We start from the raw sequence: 21061 nt of genomic DNA, 5'->3' as shown, positions 1-21061 counted from the left end.
CAAAAAAAAACTTTTTTTTGAATTCTCAAAGGCCCCCCCTCTCTCTTATTGTGACAAATGTCAAAGTAAGCTCAGATGCCAAATTTCACATCATTTGGACAATTTTAGACCCCCGCCCACTTCGCTTGAAATTTTTTGAAATTGGTACTATGGGAAAATATGGAGGAAAAATACATTAAATGCTATAACTTTCAAAGTAGCAATCAGAAAATTACAATTTATACCTCTTTTGAAAGGAAATAATCTAAGTATTTGAATGAAGAGATATCTGTTTCTTGAAAAATACGGGAAAGTGGGGTACTGGCTCATTTTGACCCCAAAATCCCCTATTTTTAATAATTTTTCTGCTCCGTGCTGCAAATCATACATATTTTGTAGTTTTTCTAATGTGAAAAAATCTCAGAAATCGAACGGAACCATTTTGACCTTAGTTCGAATACGAGAAGTTGGGGTTATAGGGCTTTTTGTCAGTCATATTAAATTTTATCATTTTCTCATGCATATATCTCTATTATTCTTCAATCAATTTTCATAAAATGTAACTTATTGAACGTGTAAAATTCTGAGGAATAAAACAAAAATAAAAACGTTAAAGGTAAAATTCAGAAACATCAAACTTTTTGATATTTACTCTACAAATCTAATTTTTTTCATTATTTGTCATAATACCTCAACTTCCCCTAAATTAAATAAGAATTTTGTTGTTAAATGGAGTTAATATGTGCGATTTTATGATAAAAATGTGAAATCGACACTATATGTCAGATAATTTGATGTTCCTGAATTTTACCGGTAACGAATCTATTTTTGTTATAATCCTAAGGATTTTCCACGTTCAACAAGGTATAGTTTATGAAAATTGAGTGAAGAATAATAGAGATATATTCACGAGAAAATGATGAAGGTTAGTATTAATGTCAAAAGGCCATTTAACCCCAACTTCTCGTATTCGGACTAAGGTCAAAAGGGTTCTGTTAGATTTCTGAGATTTTTTTACATTAGAAAAACTACAAAATATGTATGATTTTCATAACGGAGCAGAAAAATCATTAAAAATAGGGGATTTTGGGGTCAAAATGACCCAGTACCCCTCTTTTTCGTATTTTTCTAGAAACAAATATATCTCCATTCAAATACCAAGATTATTTCCTTCCAAAAGAGGTATAAATTTTAATTTTCTGATTGCTACTTCAAAAGTTATAGCATTTAATGTATTTTTCCTCCATATTTTCCCATAGAACCAATTTCAAAAAATTTCAAGCGAAGTGGGCGGGGGTCTAAAATTGTCCAAATGATGTGAAATTTGGCATCTGAGCTTACTTTGACATTTGTCACAATATGAGAGGGGGCCTTTGAGAATTCAAAAAAAAGTTTTTTTTGCAATGCCCTATTGTCGGGGCTTGTTTTGCCCTTCGTCGTGCGGCTGACATGCCAGCTGGTTGGCACGTCTTTCGAGTTCAGTTTTAAACTCGACCCATGGACAGACCTTGTGAATATCCAATCGTTCTTCCAATTTTGAGACGGTAGCATCGTCTAACTTGCTTTTGACGACACTGACGATTAACCCGTTTGCGACGCAATCGAGCCCACTGCCTTCATTCGTTATTTGCTTTGCGGCATGGACCGTCGTGTCCACCGCATCGATAAGTGCCATTATTGCCTTGGCACTGGGGTTGTTCGCTTTCTTCATGCGAATCAGTTTAGAAAAATAGCCCTCAAAGGCTACCCGTTTCTTGTAGAAGCGTTCTTCGAGCTTTGTCCAGGATTCGGCAAAGCTAACACCCGAATTTTCGAGTGCCTCCATGGTATTTAGAGCGGGCTCATACCGCTCTAAGCATTTGTTCAGAAATGCGAATTTATCCGCATCTTCGTGTATTGTCAGTATGCGCTTTTCAAAGCGGCTTTTGAAGGCTAGCCACTCAATGGGCGAGCCGGTAAATCGCGGCAGCTCGATTCTTGGTAAATGATCTGCACGCGCCGTAGGGTTCATCGTCTGGTCGAGTGGGACTTGCATCATTTGTCCCGACTCGTTCGTGTTTAAAAGGTTTTCGAGACTTACCTTGACTCGTAGGTAGGAAGCCATTAGGAGCGCCCTCTTTTTTGAGGGCCACCAATGCCTTCGGGTTTGAGAAGTACGTTGGACGCTTGCGCATACAGGCTGTCTAGCATTGCAATGCGCGTTTTCACTTCAATTTGCGGTGGCTGGTCTTCACCTTCGCCGAGCCGAACCGCTTCGTCGTAAATATTCTTCAGACCGCCCTCAAGAGCGGTCAATTGATTTTTTTAAACGTCCGCCGTTGCGGCACGTTCCAGTTCAAATTCATTCATCGTTATTGTTCTTCGTTAGCACTGTGTTATTTAACCTCAGCTTAGGAGGACTTTTCGTCACTAAGTTCGCTCCGCCGGCAATTTATAGCACTATGTCGACGGGTTTTCGCTTCGTTGTCACTGGCTCGCGAGATGAGCAGCACTATTACACACGGCCTTTGTATGCCGGCGCACCTGATTTGGTTACATCCACCGCACTCGGGCGGCAGCTCATTAAGTTAGGTGGGTGGTTTCATGCCACCCCACACACGGACTGCGCTCAGGCAGTGATTCACTGGCTCATGATTGAGCAGCATCATTTCACGCAGTACTTAATTCACTTGCCGACGTGTTCGTCGCCGCACTCGGCCGGCAATTCAATGAAATTCGTTATTCAATTCATTCACTGGATTCATTTCGCTCACCACACTGGGGCGATAGCTTTTCTCTTTGATTGGGTGGTCTGATGCCACCCCGCACTTATATGTCGTATTTAGCCTCCTAAGGCTCACTTTCGTTATTTTCGATAGCCGGTGGCGGCTGAGTGGGAATACCTTGCACTGTTTTCCACTCGATTCATTTCTACAAGTTTTCCACAATTTGGGGCCTTTTTCACTTAATTTGTCATTCGGATCACTTTTTCTTCGCGCGCGAAGTGACCCGATCACGTCGGGGTCACCAAAATGTTTATTGTTGATTATGATTGAACCAATTCGGGTGTTAGCATAATGTCTGTTGTTGATTATGATTGATCCCTCACCGGCGCGAACCCGGTCTCGAGGGATCTATCACCGTATGAACTACGGCATTGGCCCGAACCCAATGCCGTTCTTAGATATGTGATATTTGGTTTATCAAATGAAACACATTCTCTTCGAGTGTCCAGAAGGGAACTGATTTCATATTATTTCACATTTATTTACAGAGTTGTTTTAAACTTCGAGCTGGTTCCGTCGATTCGCTGATTCAAGCGTTCAGAGAATACGATGCGACGTCGTGTACGCTGATTGTATTTTGTATGATCACGTCGTCTCCGAACGGCCACATCGTGTTGAGTTGCGTACTTCGTTGAAATTGGAGAACTGTAGCAGAGCGATGGCGGCGCGCATACTTTTTATGGCCCTTCAATGCGGATGTTTGTGGTACCCGTTTATGCTGAGAACGGTCATTTCGATTGTTTTGAAAACGCTACGATTAAGCGCTTTTCGTTTGTTTGCTGCAACATTGTCGTGGGGTGTTGCTTTACTTTGTGTCACACCAGACGCATCAATTGTCTTCTTAGTATTGTTTACACCATTTATGAGTTTCGAGATATTCAATCTCAAACTTTAAAAATCGTTTTTCTCGAAATGCGCTAAATGGCGCTTGTCATAAGACAGCACAACAGCGACGATATATATACCGTGTCACACGCGCGTGCGGCGTGCGCCCGCCACTGCCTACCACTACGCCATCGAAACGAAATAAGCAGGCAGAGCGAGAAAAAATGCATCTCAGCAAATATACGTGTCAGCCGCAAATCACTGCACATAAGAGAAGTTTGATGGGGAGGGATAGTATTTTATGAGCTTCCAAGATTGAGCTGTTCACCATGAAAAGGTGCACCAGTTCGACGAATGCACATCGATAAACTGGTTCAATGTAAAACACACAATTTAACAACTGTATTATATATCAATATGCTCAACGTATGCTAAATCCTTGGTGCACGAGCTCTGTTTCCCCATTATGGATTGCATACTGAAATGTTTCAAAAAAAATAACACGTGGGAAAAATTTTGTGCATTAGAGCATCGCAAAATTTTTTTATTTGAATTCTCGAAGCCCCTCCTTTCATATTGTGCCAAATGTCAAAGTAAGCTCAATTACAATTTACACCACCTTTTAAAGGAAATAAGCATAAAATTTGAATGGAGATATTCCTGTATCTAAATAAATATATACTGGTTTATTTTGGCCCCAAAATCCCCTACTTTTAATATTTTTTGCTGCTCCGTGATGCAAATTATACATATTTTGCAGTTTTCTGATGTGAAGAAATCTCAGAAATCGAACGGAACCTTTTTAACCTTTGTCCGAATACGAGATGTTGGGGTTATAGGGCTTTTGGACATTCATATTAAATTTTATCATTTTCTCGTGCATATATCTCTATTATTCTTCACTCAATTTTAATAAATTGTACCTTGTTGAACGTGGAAAATCTATAGAAAAAAACCGATTTAATCCTTCTAGCAGTGAGATGAAACATTTCTTACACATTTCACTATTGGATTAGTTTGCAGAACTCACGAGAAGTATGCACCCAACTAGAGGTGGGATGAAAACAGTTCTAGTTTTCTAATAGGGTTGGGAGTACCGGTTTTACCGTTACCGAAAACCGGTAAAACCGTCCATATATTAAATACCGAAATACCGGTTTTGCAAGAATGAAAAACCGGTATTTTCGATATTTTTTTAGCGAAAACTATTTAAATAATTTTTCATTGTTTTTTTTATAATAGAGCTTTCGAAATACTTTAAAAATATTTTCACCTACTAATGTTAGAAGTAAGATCGCCTGTTTTGGGACACTTCAATGTTTTTGTATAAGCAGTGGAATGCAGATCGATTGATCTTCAGCACATGGCTGTATTAAATTAGTGCATCAGTTTCCTTCCTTCGATCATTCTTGCTAATAGTATGTTATTACGCGCGCGAATGTTAATTGCATAACAATCTGCATCATATGCAATCGTTTGTAGAGAGAGAAATCAACTCATATTTGTCGTTTCATTGGTTATAATAATACGATGAATATTATTTATATTTCGAAATCTTCAATTACACAGCTATTAGCATATTCAGCAGTCACATATCGCTTGAATCAACTAAACAACACTCACGACAATCAGTTGTCCGGAGTTGAAGTTGCATTTTTAACAATCTAAGAATCTGTTATAAATTCTCGGTGGCTAGCTGCCCAGAGCAATGAACACATGATAACACTTCTCCAAGTTGCATTGACTTGTGTAATTATTTACCTCACCCCACTGACCAAATTCCTGCCCGTGGCAAACGTGGATATGCAGGGGTACACGGTCTCCATAACAAAATTTGTTACGCTAACATTTCGTTCCTTCCCAGATGGCTGTAAGGACGCGGCAGACATCGCCATTGGCATTATACCATGCAGAACTCTCGATTGATGATGGATAGCTACTCCCAGGTTCCATTCGCAAATTTTATGTGAAATTATGCTTGTTCTGTTCAATTAAGGACTAGCAATTACGAGTTGTACGGTCATCCTGCTCATGCTCAATTGGAAAAGGAAGCACATAAACGCTGGTTTTCAAGACGAGGTGGAATTGAAACTTAAGCGGTTTCATATACGAAGTAGGACTGTTAAAATGGGTATTTTGAATACTGGTGACAAAATAGACAGATTAACCTGACCTATTACAAATCTAAAACGTCTTTGATGCGCTGGAGCTCAAACATTTTTTGAACATTATTTTCAGTATATGATAAGGCATTTGTATAAGTGGAAAACAGCAATTTTAGGTCTGGTTTCGAAGTAATGGTTTGTCGAATCTCTTTTGTCTCTTTTGTCTACAGCATTTAGCTAACCTACTGTGCTTTTTGGTACAATAAGCGAGTTAGACAACATGACGACATGCACACTTTTCATGCTGCGATCATCAGTGGTTCTCAATTAACGTCTGTTGAGCGATTACTTTGTTAATAAAGTATGAATTGGCATCAAAGCAAGTTAAATGCGACTGCTTTGTAAATTCAATTTAATTTCGATTTTTTCTTTGTGATTACCGGTTTTTAGCGGTTTTACCGTTTTTTTTTCCTTTTCAATGCCAAAAATACCGGTTTCTCAAAATGCCTCGGTTTTCCCAACCCTAGTTTCTAGTCTTTCACGAATAAAATCTCGAATAAATTATAGAAATCAACAAAACGACCGAAATAAAAAATTAAAGCAAAAAATGAAATACTAGGTTTTTAAATTCATAAAATGAGTAGAAAAATTAATGTAAATCAAAATTATAAAATACACGAATGAAATTGGATTAGGTTATCAAATAAAAATTAAGATTATATTTAGAAATAGTTATAAGAGTAATAGAATAAATTGACTCATACTAACAAATTGAATGAAATAAAACAAATGGCTGAACAAATGAATCAAATGAATCAAATCATTCAAATGATTCAAATGAATCAAATGATTCAAATGAATCAAATTAATCAAATTAAACAAATGAATCAAATGAATCACATGAATCAAATGAATCAAATGAATCAAATGAATCAAATGAATCAAATGAATCAAATGAATCAAATGAATCAAATGAATCAAATGAATCAAATGAATCAAATGAATCAAATGAATCAAATGAATCAAATGAATCAAATGAATCAAATGAATCAAATGAATCAAATGAATCAAATGAATCAAATGAATCAAATGAATCAAATGAATCAAATGAATCAAATAAATCAAATGAATCAAATGAATCAAATGAATCAAATGAATCATATGAATCAAATGAATCACATGAATCAAATCAAATGAATCACATGAATCACATGTATCAAATGAATCAAATTAATCAAATGCATTAAATGAATCAAATTGATTTAATTCATCCAGTGAATACAATGAATCAAATTAATGAAATGGATAAAATGAATAAAACGAATGGATGAACAAAATGAATAAAGTAAAAAATAAATGAAATGCATAAATAAAACAAACGAATCAAATAAACAAAATGAGCTGAAGTGATAAATTGAATAAAAAGAGGAAAATGAGCAGAATAAAATGAAAAATTAAACAACGGTAAAAGGTTATAAATTAATATAAAGAAATAAATTGATCAAATAAATTATTTGGATGAAATGATTAAAACTGAAAAAGTAGTCAGATTATTAAAATGAAGAAACTGAACAAAATTAATAAACTGGAAAAAATTAATAAAATGCATACAATGAAAACAATGAATAAAATAAGTTAAATGAATGATATGAGTAAAATGCACAAAAAGAATAAACTGATCAGAGTGAATCCAAAGAATGAAACGAATAAAATAAGTAAAATGAACGCAGATGAATAAAACGATTAAAAAGATTTGGAATGAAATAATTAATTAAAATGAAATGGTCATATATATGAAGCTAAAAACATTTTTGAATAAAGAAAATGAATAAACCGGATTGCACGAATTTGAGAACCATTGCATCAGAAAGTTTTGAAATGTTTTTGAAAAACCCATCTTCTGAGAAAAGGCTAATAAATATGCAATGGACTTTCTAGGGCTTCCATTTTTTTATTTGGTTTTATTCTTTTTTAGTTTTCATGCTTCTTTACTTGACGGCGTCGTTTTAAGATTATCTGGTGTTTCTACTTTATTGTTGGACCTTAATTAGTTATCAGGAACCTGGAACGTTCAATTTGCTTTGGAATTCGAAATTTATTTTTTGATCACATATTCCCGAGAAAAAGATTTATGTACAGAATAGAATTTACTGGTCCAGTATTTTAACGCGCAATTGAATATAGTAAAGTGAGACAAGGTCACATGTGCTTTCAAGCCCCTTGCACAGAGAACGACAGGGAGAATGCGATTCGTGAATGAGACAGGTAGATATTTCAAAGTTTTTATTTGCATTGAAGTAAATAGTGTGAAATGTCTAGGCTATGTCGATAGCATAAAAGCCGTGCAATCAGTTGATTGCAATGCAGTCTCTTTCCATTCATCCTCATAGCTTTCATATTGTTTCGTTCCGAATTCTCGTGCAGGAAATATGGATAAATAAGTCATATACAGACCAATACTGTGAAAAAGAAATGGTTCAAACTACTCAGTATATCCAGATATGGACGACGATAAGTTAGAAGACACATTGTAATTGCATCCCCCATCGAGAGTGGGAACTTGGGGAGACTTATTTTCCTGGTTCTAATTTGTGGATATTTTTGGTCTTTGATCCGTTATTTCTGATGAAAGTTCGTACCAATACAACGAATGTGCAGCTGACACAACTCATGGTTCATTCGCCTGCGCCACGTTCCGTCTTCCATCTGCACGCCACCATATATGGTACGCAACACCTTTCGTTCGAAAACTCCAAGGGCGCGTTGGTCCTCCACGAGAATAGTCCAAGTCTCGTGGCCGTAGAGGACCACCGATCTAATCAGCGTCTTGTAGATAATCAACTTCGTGCGGCGGCGAATTTTGTTCGACCGGAGCGTTCTACGGAGTCTAAAGTAGGCACGATTTCCCGCCAAGATCCGTCTCTGAATTTCACTGCTGTTATCATTGTCGTCGGTTACCAGTGAGCCCAAATACATGAATTCGTCGACCATCTCGATTTCGTCACCGTCAATCCGAACTAGGGTGGGAGGTTCACATTGTCGTCTCTAGAACCTCTTCCTCTCATGCATTTTGTCTTCGAAACGTTGATGACAAGTTCAATCCTGCTGGCTTCAGCTTTCAGTCTTTGAGCATATGTTTCATTCAAAATTCAATAGAGATACGAATAGTGTAAATATCGCACGTGGAATGTCTCTTTTGAAAATTTTCATCGTCAAACTTTCATATTACCCAGTTAAGCCAAATATTTTTCTGATATAGCCATGAATTTCCTTAATTATAGTGTAGATACAGGCTTTGAATACAATTGAATTAAAGTTGAGTTGATGTAGCAGCAGACAAAAAATAGTTTTGTTTTCTCAAACCTTCGCAATTACAATTAATAAATATTTCAGATTGGCAGAAGATCTTATCACACAACTTAGAAATGGATACAGAAATAGCTAAATAGATGCGATAGAAGAGAGACAGAGAGAGAAAGAGAGAAAGAGAGAGAGAGAGAGAGAGAGAGAGAGAGAGAGAGAGAGAGAGAGATGCGGGGGGCGTGTGAGGAATGGCAAATGATGGTTAATGCAGTGACATTATTTTTATAGGTGTATTATTATGGTATATTGATTCTTACATTCTTATCATAAATAATGTAAGTAGTATTTTTTGCGCCACAACCAGTATAACCTAAATTTTGCAAAAGAGATAAATTTTCGCTAGATTTGTGGGCTTCAAACATACAGTTGCTTTCGGTGACGCCACAAGTATAATTATATTAGAAATCTTTTATCTCACTACTAGGGGAATTACTTGTTGATCTGTGTATTGATATATCATCCAACATTTACCTCATGATTGAACGCAATGCCTAATCCAAGGAATAAATACTAGAACTCAATGTTTCTTTATCAACACATTATTTTGTATTTGAAGTGAACTTATATATTGATTTTTGAGAAATAGTTCATTTATTATAAAGGTAATTCACAAAATGTTCTCAACATCGAATTCTTTGAATCACGTAGATGTGTTTTCATACCCCGATATTCAAAATCGGTTTAGTTTTGCCCCTAAAACACCAGTAAAGCAATACTCTGTATGAAACAATCTCATTTTTAATTAGTGGAAATTGGTAAGCGAGGACTAAAAATACAAAATGGTTAATATCTCCGCCGCTCGTGCACAGATTTAGACAATCTATAGCTTGTTAGAAAGGTATTTTTACAAGCTTTCTATTTATTGGACAATAATGTATTGTTCGAAAGTTATTTGCAAAAAACCTGCTGTGTTTTGACAAAATCGCTCATATCTCAGAAAGTAAACAACATATCGAAAATCAAAAATAATAGTGTCAAATGGCAACGTTAGGCCTTTCATTTGAAACTAATTTCAATTAGATCGGTTCAGCCATTGCTGAGATAATTACATGACCTTTTGTACATACATACATACACACATACACACACACATACGGACATTGTCTCAATTTGTCGAGCTGAGTCGATTGGTATATGAGACTCGGCTCTCCAAGCCTCGGGAAAAGTTTTCAAAATTTGAGCGAATCCTATACATTTCTTTTGTAAGAAACGTAAAAAAATAAAAATGTGCCAGTACCCCACTTTCCCTTATTTTTCTAGATACAGAAATGTCTTCATTCAAATACTAAGGTTATTTCCTTTTAAAAGAGGTATAAATTGTAATTTTCTGATTGCTACTTCAAAAGTTATAGCATTTAACATATATTTCCTCCATTCCCATAGCACCAATTTCAAGTGAAGTGGGCGGGAGTCTTAAATTGTCCAAATGGTGTGAAATTTGGTATCTGAGCTTACTTTGACATTTGTCACAATAAGAGAGGGAAAGCCTTCGAGAATCGAAAAAAAATTGCGATACCCCATTGTGCATACAAGCGTGCCTGTAGAGTTTACTTAGCATTTCAGTACACACAAACATCACGTTTTCTCGGCACCAATTTTTATTTGAATATTCAGTGTTTTGATTTTTATTGTATGTGCACTGCACAGCTTGAACAGGTGGAAGGGAAGCCACTGTAAATAGTATTTCCGCCATTTTATGAGTAAAAACCCCTTTAATTGAAAAATTATCTTAAAAACTCAAGGGTATTTTTACATAGAATGGGTATGAAAAGTTTGAAATAAATCGGTTAAGGAGTTTTTGAATTGCAAATCGTGTTTTTCCAAAGACATTCTACAAAAACCTTCGACACCCAGTCGCTTGTCAAGATTTTTGCAAGGAAAAATTACAGAAAGTTATTGAAATGATACAGCATAGTTTAACAAAAGTTTCAATACTTCGCTTCACCCAAATTTTTAAAAAAAATCGCGAAAAAGCATTTTTTTCTTTCAGCACCTTAACCCCATAAAAATTAAATCACATTTAGGTCATCTGGACACACGAGGACACTTTACGACAGGTTCCGATATTCCGGTGTCTAGTTCTTTGGATCAAACATTAAAAAGAAATACCGAAGTTTCGATCAATTCGCTTCGCCCAAATTTCTAAAAAATCGCAAAAAAAAAGTGTTTTTTATTACGTTGAAACTCTTATCCCCCTTAAGGTACAACTGAGAAAGCTTGGAAAAGTGGCCATCTTGAAAAACAAAAAAGCAGTTTTTCTCACGCCCTTGCAAAAATCTTCATGAAAATCAGTAGTTCTCTACCAATTATCCGAATAGATTGATTCATCTTCATGAAGATTTTTCCAACGGTGTGAGAAAAAACTGCTTTTTTCCTTTTCTAAGATGGCCGCTTATTGAGGCGTTCTCATTTGAAACTAAAAGATTAGCAAGCTGATGTAATTTGATGTACCGCATGACTGGCATATTATGTGTGTGTATTCAATCCATTTTCCACTGTCCGGCAGTGCTTTTATGGAAGAAACTTGTCCGCATCTATGTAATGATTTTTTTTTTCTTCGATGGATGTACACATGTTTAGCTCTGGAAATGAAAGGCGATAGCTCTATTGTACATCCAACGACCCATTTCAAGAATGCCTGTTCCTACACGTACATTCTGAGGCCGCTTTCATATACAATAAGTCCCGCGCGAATACATTCACGTATCAATTGGATATTTGCAATATATTCGCACTTCCAGAATGAAAAATATTTTTTGATTCTGGAACGTATTTACAAAAGGTTTAATATTTATGAAGGTAGGCAAGCATTGAAAATGACATGAAACGATCTCACCAGCTCTGAAGAAATAAATTCATGAGATTTCTGTGAAGAATTCTCCTCCGTCCGTGAAATTGTTGCATTGGTTACTCAGGTCCAGGCGGCGCTGTAGGCGCTAAGCGGAACGAAAGGGCCTATTTTTTCGCGGCTTGCTTCACACACTTCAATGCAAAGTTGTGACGATAAATTTCTATGCACAATAACACTTTTCTCGCGATATTTCAACTTACTAACACGTAACTCAACAGGAAAAACTACCTACTAAACGATTGACCTTATTTTCCTGTTGAATATACTATATAGCACTGAAAAACTTTGAAAAATATTGGACACTAACGACAGCACGTCCTGGCGATTTACCAGTGCTCCGAAAACTCATGCACCGCACGACTGGCTTATTCACCCAAAAAATCGGATCCGGGAATAACCGGAACCGGTCGTAGAGTGTCCACGTGTATCCGGATACCTTCAACCGTGATCACAATGTCCATAGATCAATAAGCTGATGAAATTTGGCGTGCAACATGACGGGTAAAATGTGTGGTCCGAAAAACCGGATCCCGGAATATTCGAAAGTGGTCGTAAATATATTTCAGTGTGTTCGGATGATCTAAAACTTGATTGCATTGTTTATAGATCATCAAGCTCATATATTTTGCTGTGCCGCATGACCGGCATATTAACCAAAAATGTTTGGTACGAAGAACCGGATCACAGAATAATCGGAACCGGTCATAAAGTTTCCCGTTTGTCCAGATGACCTAAAACGTGATTGCATTGCTCATAGCCTAACCAGCTGATGTTATTTGATGTTCCACATGGCAGGAGTATTTACCACAAGTTTTTGGTTCGAAGCACCGGTCATGCAATAACCAGAACCACTCGCAAAGGGTCCCCGTGTGTCTGGATAACTTGAAATGTGATAGCACTGTACATAGATCAGCAAAATGATGTCATTTAATGTTCCACATGACAAATGTATGGTTCGATGAACCGGATTTCAAAATATCCTGAACTGATAGTAAAATGACCCCGTTGATCCAGATAACCTAAAACGTGACTGCTTTGTTCATCGATCATCAATCTGATGTAATTTGATGTGCCGCATGATAGGCATAGTCACCAGAAATGTTTTGGGCGAAGAACAGGATTCCGGAACCGGTCGTAAAAAGTCTCTGTGTGTCCAGATAACCTAAAACGTGATTGCGTTGTTCATGGATCATCAAGTTGAGGTGATTTGTTGTGAAGGGAGACATGTATATGTTGGTTGAAATGTTCCACTGATAAATCTTGCTGTTTCTGAGGATCGGTTCCGGGAAATCTCTCGGAATCGGTTCCTGGATGTCCCGCATGCTTCCGAAAAATTTGATCTGCCTTTTGGTAGGGATAGCGCATTTCGAATTCAGGTCCCCCAGAACAGGTTCCAAGATGCTCGGGTCTAACCATTATGATCCCAAAGACTACGAAAGATTCGTATATAAGTGTTGATCATGTGCATACCAGAATTAAAGCTAGACGTTGAAAAATTAATAAAAAAAATCTTAAATGACTCTATGACAGATCCCAAGGAATTTCCGTATAAATCCGGAAACGGTTATCTGATCGGACCAATATATACAGCTTAAGAAACTTAAATGAATTCCCAATCGTTTGCAGGTGAGAATTGTGGATAACTGTTAAACATAGAACCAATTAAGCACCTAATTTGACTGGAAAGTATCACGAGTACGTAAAGGTTAATATCCCATACACTTAAAATGAGCATACTCTAATGGCTTTTTCGTTTTTGACAGTGCACTACACCGGTGTAGTCGGTGCTACACTCATTCAAATTTGGGTGTAATCAGTCTATCTCTTTCTTTGAACTACACCGGTGTAGCACCAAGAAAAAACGAAAACGCTTTAAAAATGAATTTTGGCAGCTAATTGGGAAAAGTTTTCTTGGCTGAATGGCCATTTTTCCAAAATTTGAAGACGTTGTTCAAGCGTATATTTTGGCACAATAATATTGTAGAAAAAACTGAACAAATCAAAAGAAAAATAAAGTGGATATGTCAACAACAAAAACAACATTAACAAAAATTAGAGCAACAAAATTTATAAGAAACCACCCTTTAAGGGGCCATACACTAATTACGTAAGGGCATATGGGGGGAGGGGGAGTTTCAAAATATCTTACAAATTCTTATCTAAGGGGAGGGAGGGTTCGTTCTTTCTTACGTAATATCATGAAACAAGTATGAAAAATGAAATCAATAAAAAAATATTCTTTTCATAAGAAAAGAATCTATTTCCTATTTGTGCCATGAACATTTTGTATTTCAAACGAAATGAGCGCATATTTTACGTCATTGTCAAGGAAGGGCAGGCTTCGAACTGCAGTGTGTTTGCAGTGGCCAATTGCAGCGTGCTTCAATTTTTTTTTTGAAAATTTCTCTATGGCGGAATAGTTTCAGAGTGTAAACTGTATTTTACTTCAAGAAAATTCGAAGATAGCCAGATCAGAGCTATGCGTACGATAAGCGTTATAATTGGAGCTCTGAATAAATTCACACCAGAAGAGGTTATATATTCTTTTCAGTTCTGCATCATAAGAAAATAGATTCAAAGGATGTGGAATATAGCGAAGCAAATTATGTGGACCAAATCGGAGTTTCTGAATATCTCCCAAAAGTTATTCAGCAATTTCTATAGGGCGAGACAACGATGCAAACAAAATTGCTGCAGATGAGTATAGTTAAATTTTGTCCTGAATTTACTTTGGATAGTTTAAAAAGTATCGTTTTCGCTATCGAACAATTTAATGAATTAACAATATTTCATATAATTAGAGCAACAAAATTTATAAGAAACCACCCTTTAAGGGGCCATACACTAATTACGTAAGGGCATATGGGGGGAGGGGGAGTTTCAAAATATCTTACAAATTCTTATCTAAGGGGAGGGAGGGTTCGTTCTTTCTTACGTAATATCATGAAACAAGTATGAAAAATGAAATCAATAAAAAAATATTCTTTTCATAAGAAAAGAATCTATTTCCTATTTGTGCCATGAACATTTTGTATTTCAAACGAAATGAGCGCATATTTTACGTCATTGTCAAGGAAGGGCAGGCTTCGAACTGCAGTGTGTTTGCAGTGGCCAATTGCAGCGTGCTTCAATTTTTTTTTTGAAAATTTCTCTATGGCGGAATAGTTTCAGAGTGTAAACTGTATTTTACTTCAAGAAAATTCGAAGATAGCCAGGTCAGAGCTATGCGTACGATAAGCGTTATAATTGGAGCTCTGAATAAATTCACACCAGAAGAGGTTATATATTCTTTTCAGTTCTGCATCATAAGAAAATAGATTCAAAGGATGTGGAATATAGCGAAGCAAATTATGTGGACCAAATCGGAGTTTCTGAATATCTCCCAAAAGTTATTCAGCAATTTCTACAGGGCGAGACAACGATGCAAACAAAATTGCTGCAGATGAGTATAGTTAAATTTTGTCCTGAATTTACTTTGGATAGTTTAAAAAGTATCGTTTTCGCTATCGAACAATTTAATGAATTAACAATATTATTTTTTAATTACATCAATCGTGATAAGATCTTATGTAGGGGGAGGGGGAGTTCACGAAAATCTTACGAACTCTTATCTGGGGGGAGGGGGAGGTTGAAAAGTTCTAAAAAAGCCTTACGTAATTATTGTACAGCCCCTTACCTGTTTTTCAAAATCGGTTTTGTATGGATCCTAAAACACCAGTAAAGTAATACTCTTTATGTAATGGTCTTGTTTTAACCTATTGGAAAATGCGAAGAAAAGATTAAAAACGTTCTATGTTTTACATCTCTGCCGTTCGTGAATGGGTTTTTATAAATTTATGGATTGTAAGAAAGGTATGTCTATAAACTTTCTAAATATATGCACCCAAGCTAACAATCACAAGGTGAAACAAATCAATAGCATTAAATCGTCACGTTAGATCTATCGTTTGATATTAGGTTTGTTAACACTTAAATGTTTACTGTTGTCATTGGGCAACATACCGAATTTTGTGATATAAGCCCCCAACAAGAAGCGTAGATCGTACCCACTCCAGTACCAAGGTAAAAAGAAATTCATGTATTTAAGGGTTAAGATCGATTCAATCATTGCTGAAATAATTACATAACAATAGTACACATACATACACACACACATAATCATAAATACATAAATGTACTGAAAACACAGACACACTCGCATAGACATTGCCCCAATTTGGCGAACAGTTCCCAATTTAGTCCAACGGAACCACGGAAAAATCTTTTAGATTGTACATTTTCTATGCATTTTTATTATAAAAAAGATAAAACATGACAGGATTACATAATCATCATATCTGGTCTAATGCAGATGATATATACTCACCGATTTATAGTCATCTGAAAGTGTTAGCAAATCAATGTCATTTGGTACCATTTCTTCTGTAGATCCGAGACTGGCTGTATCCTCAGACACGCGCAAGTTATTTTCTTCATATCTATGTTGCGTCGCAAATGGAAGAAGAGTATCATCTCGAATGTTATCCGCTGGTTCATTGTCCGACGATTCATTGTAATGTTCGTGATCACCGAAACAACAGTGTTTTTGCGTTATATCTGCATTTTCTGAAACAATTTCTTTCAACGCATCAGGTAATACAACTTGTATATTCTTGATACGCTTCATCTTTTTCATAATCATGCAAGTGCATGCCATTACTACGACTAAACCAGACGATGCAGTGATGACTTGGAAGAAAATCATAAATAATGACTGCTCAGGGCCATAGTTACACCAATGCGCGAGAGGTTTTGACCACTCACCATGCATAATTGTAGCGTATTGATCAATTCTAGTCCAATTGATAAAAGAGACCTCCTGGTCATGAACCTCACATTCTACTGCACTAGGATATGTGTGGTAATTGTGTGATGTGCTAACTCCTTGATCAAAATAGTATGAATATTTTTCACTACAATGTAATTTGTTCCACATCGTATAGTTAGGAGCATGTGGGCTAAGAATAACGTTGACTGCGCGAACAGAAAATTCATATTTGTCGGTACGATTGGAGTCTACTGTGCCAAGCTGACAAATAGATCTTGTAAGCCGACATCGATTGCCTTTCACGCGTATTATAGTTGCTGCATCTTCGTTCTGTACGTTTGTCTTAATTTTAAGTTCATAATATTCTATACAACCTGCTTTGCGTTCAGGTGTTTGCCACACAATTGATAATCGGGTATCATTTAAATCCACTGAGCCTGGCTGATGCATAGTACCGGGTTTACCAATCTCAGTCGTTATGTCAACGGAATTTGAATTGTTCGAAAAGCCAATAGTGTAAGCACGAACGATAATCTTATAACTTGTGAATGGTTCTAACTGTCGCAACGTGTATGTAACATCATGTGTATAGTTTTCCGTGTATACTTTAGTATGTAGATGATTGTACCACACTTCATAATTCATCTTACCCCCATTAATTTGAAGTGGTGCTTTCCAATGCAATGTCACAGAGTCATTCTGTATATCTTTGTAGATTAAATCCCTAGGAGGCGATGGTGCTGGAAAAAATAGAACGGAGTTTTTAATATCCACAGTAAAAGATTTTTTAGCTTAGTGCAATGAGCACCAAGCAGGTTTCTCAGTTTATAATAGATACGACCTTCACAGTAAATGAATGTGCAATCACGAACGCATTAATTTGTATAAAACACGTGCACAAAACCGTTTGTACAGTCGAGTTACATAGGACACCAGCGGCTGCTCGTTCAGTGCGCCATAAGGACGACTTCCGGAAGGTTAACATAGCGTCGTGGTACTAGTTGTCTCTTTCACTCCCCCCTTCGTCACTAGCGTTGACTAATTTTGCTTGGTACGTATCTTCCATTCGTATACGGACACGATGCACTCACACAGCTGTTTGATTCAAGCACTGTACGCCGTCGGCGAGATGGATCAACTATGGTCTTAGCTGTCAACAGACTCAAAAAAAAAACACCGTACGCGTGGGTTCAATGTTTGAGGCAAACGTGTATACGCGGTTGCATGCGTCCATGATAACAATCTGTATGTTCGTTGCACACAGATGAACACTTTCTTAGCAACAAATATACGCGAATCAATGGAAAGCGCAACGAAGGTTTATTATTTGCGTTCATTGATTCCACGTGATTCATTTCCACTCAGCCTATCTACTTTGATTCTAATAATACAATATTCTATGTGCTTTGATATATGAATAAGACCACTGCATTCGCTATATTCAAATGTCTATTTTAGGAAAGTTACAATAATGGTGAAATATAACTAGAAAGCCTGATCCACACATGAAATGTGACTATAGGGGAGACCAAAGCTAGTTGGCGGTGTTTTCAGTTTCCATTTTTTACCGCTTTAATGTAGGTAGATCTTGCAAAATAGAACATGTGGCATGAAAGGGCAGACTGTTGGCAACATCCAGATTTTTTTCAAAGTGTTTTTTGTATTGTCTTTGTTTTTATAGACAAAAATGTGTGACGCGGAAAACCTGCCAACTTACCCCTGCCCCGGGGTAAGTGGATTGACGTAACATTTGCCAGCCCGAGTCTGGCTCCAGGCATGAAATGGAAGGCTAGACGAAGGCTAGACCCATAGCGATCATTTAGCAATCCGCTTTAGGATCAACTATGGTGTGCAGCATCCGAGGGCGGGAGATCCCTGTCAGGTACGCGAGTGGAAGTCCAATCACTTCGACAGCGAAGCTTTCACCGCGGCCCTGGGATTGGAGGCCAACACCGACAGTCTAAGCGGGGATGCGCTGGTAGCTGTTCTATCACGCGCGTGCGACGCCACTATGCCGAGAAAAACACTGCCAAGAAACGACAGATGCCCGGTATACTGGTGGAGTGCCCAGATTGCAGCTCTACGGTCAGCCTGCCTCAGAGCTAGACGTAGGATGCAAACAGCTCGCACCGAGGATGCAAGAGAGAATCGCCGTGAAGTGTTTCGAGCTGCGAAATTGGCCCTTAACAAGGCTATTAAAAGCAGCAAGAGAGCGTTTTTCGACAACCTGTGTGAGAGTGCCAACGCGAATCCGTGGGGTGACGCCTACAGGATAGTGATGGCCAAGATCAAAGGGGGCTCTTCACCCCCAGAACGGTCTCCAGACCGATTATCGAAATACTCTTCCCGTCTCGAGCCACAAGCCCCTGGCCACCTGCACTACGAGACAGTGCGGGCACGGCCGAAGCCCGGGAAGCCGCCAGGCGACCCATCGGCGTACAGACCAACCTGTCTGATCGACACGACTGGCAAACTGCTTGAGAGGATTATCCTCAACAGGCTAACCCCGTACGCGGAAGGTATGGACGGCCTGTCAAGCAACCAGTTTGGCTTTCGGAAGGGTAAGTACACAGTGGACGGTATCAACTCAGTGATAAAGACTGCCGAGATAGCGATCCAACGAAAAAGGCGAGGCATTCGATACTGTGCGTTAGTGACACTTGACGTGAAGAACGCATTCAACAGCGCAAGCTGGGATGCCATCGCGCTCTCGTAACACCGGCTTAGCCTACCGGTGGGTCTGTACCGGATCCTGGAAAGTTACCTCCAGAACCGCGTACTGCTATACGAGACCGATGCCGGTCAGAAAAGGGTTCCGATTACCGCCGGAGTCCCACAGGGCTCGATCCTAGGCCCGGTGCTATGGAACCTCATGTATGACGGGGTTCTGAGACTGAAGTTCTCTCCTGGGGTCAAGATCGTCGTAACCTTGGAGGTCTACGGGGAGTCAATCCCTGAGGTAGAACTAACCGCAGAACACGTGATCAACACGGTGGAGGAATGGATGAGCGCGAGAGGCCTGGAGCTCGCTCATCATAAGACGGAGGTAGTTATCGTCAACAACCGCAAGTCGGCACAGCATGCAGTTATCCATGTGGGAGAAGTCGCGATCACTTCACAGCGAAGTCTGAAGTCTCTCGGAGTCATTATAGACGACAAGCTGACCTTCGGCAGCCATGTCGACTATACATGCAAGAGAGTGTCGACTGCTGTTGCGGCTCTATCGAGGATGATGTCCAACAGCTCAAAAGTGTGCGCCAGTAGACGTAGGTTACTGGCAGGCGTGGCCGTATCTATCCTCAGGTACGGCGGCCTGTCATGGTCAAGAGCACTGAGGGTAACCAGTTACCTACAGAAACTGGAGAGCACCTATCGCGTGATGTGCCTCACGGTATCACACGATGCATCCTGCGTGTTAGCGAGCATGATGCCAGTCGGGCTGGTCATTCGGGAAGATGAGGAGTGTTTCGAACTACGTGGAAACAGAGGAGCCCGCGAGCGCACCAGGGTGACCTCGGTCGCCAGATGGCAGCGTGAGTGGGACAACTCCTCGAAAGGTAGGTGGACCCACCGGCTGATACCTAACATATCCAGCTGGGTGGGAAGACCCCATGGGGAAGTTCACTTCCACCTGACACAATTCCTGTCAGGCCATGGCTCCTTCCGACAGTACCTCCACAGGTTCGGGCACGCGGAGGTCCCAGCCTGTCCGGACTGCCCAGGTGTAGACGAAACTGCCGAACACATACTGTTCGTATGTCATCGGTTCGACGTCGAAAGAAGAGCAATGCTTGACGTCTGTGGCTGGGACACAACCCCTGATACCCTTATTCAGCGGATGTGTCAATCGGTGGAGAAGTGGAACGCAGTCTCGGCTAATACCATCCAGATTGCCTGTAAGCTACAGGTAATCTGGCGAACCGAGCAACAGACGACGGGCACGGCTAACTAGTGATTGGTTAGTTGGAGCGAAAAAGGCCAAGCGCAAAAAAGGGAGTGAATGGTCTGTTCATGCTGAGGCAGGTTTGGCGCAGCGACTGGCAACCGCGTAAGGGGTAAACCCAGCCACCCCGAAGCAAGACAGAAGAGCGAGTGTATAGTCGTATATGTGAAATATTTTGTTTTGTAGAAGTTGTGAGCGATATTGTGTTTTCGCGCATACCAAGTAAATTTTCTAAATTTTAAACACTATGTGTTATTTAGAGTGATTTTCAATCTATTTCCCGAATGATTATATTTTTCGATAGTGCGTGATAAAAGCTTTCAGTATCTGTACAGATATTACATCTATCCATGAATTAAAGTTATTTTTTAATAGTTTTCTATAAAATATGCGGTTGGGATAAGTTGGCGGTGACGCCCACGG

The 21061-nt window shown here is 38.7% G+C and overlaps 1 protein-coding gene across 4 annotated transcripts in view; it reads right to left on the bottom strand.

Moving 5' to 3' along the window:
- LOC131688993 (cytokine receptor-like) overlaps nucleotides 1–21061 on the bottom strand; it is an 860358-nt gene that overhangs the window by 213403 nt on the left and 625894 nt on the right. For all 4 annotated transcript variants that reach the window (XM_058973707.1, XM_058973708.1, XM_058973706.1 and 1 more), the window contains one exon: nucleotides 16255–17435. In XM_058973707.1, the coding sequence (XP_058829690.1) occupies nucleotides 16255–17435 (1181 nt within the window). The remainder of the gene's footprint in view (nucleotides 1–16254; nucleotides 17436–21061) is intronic.

This window comes from Topomyia yanbarensis, chromosome 3, assembly GCF_030247195.1.
Source record: "Topomyia yanbarensis strain Yona2022 chromosome 3, ASM3024719v1, whole genome shotgun sequence".
In the NCBI taxonomy this organism is placed as follows: Eukaryota; Metazoa; Arthropoda; class Insecta; order Diptera; family Culicidae; genus Topomyia; species Topomyia yanbarensis.
The sequence above is the reverse complement of the archived record's forward strand: the minus strand, read 5'-3'. Positions and strand labels throughout refer to the sequence as shown.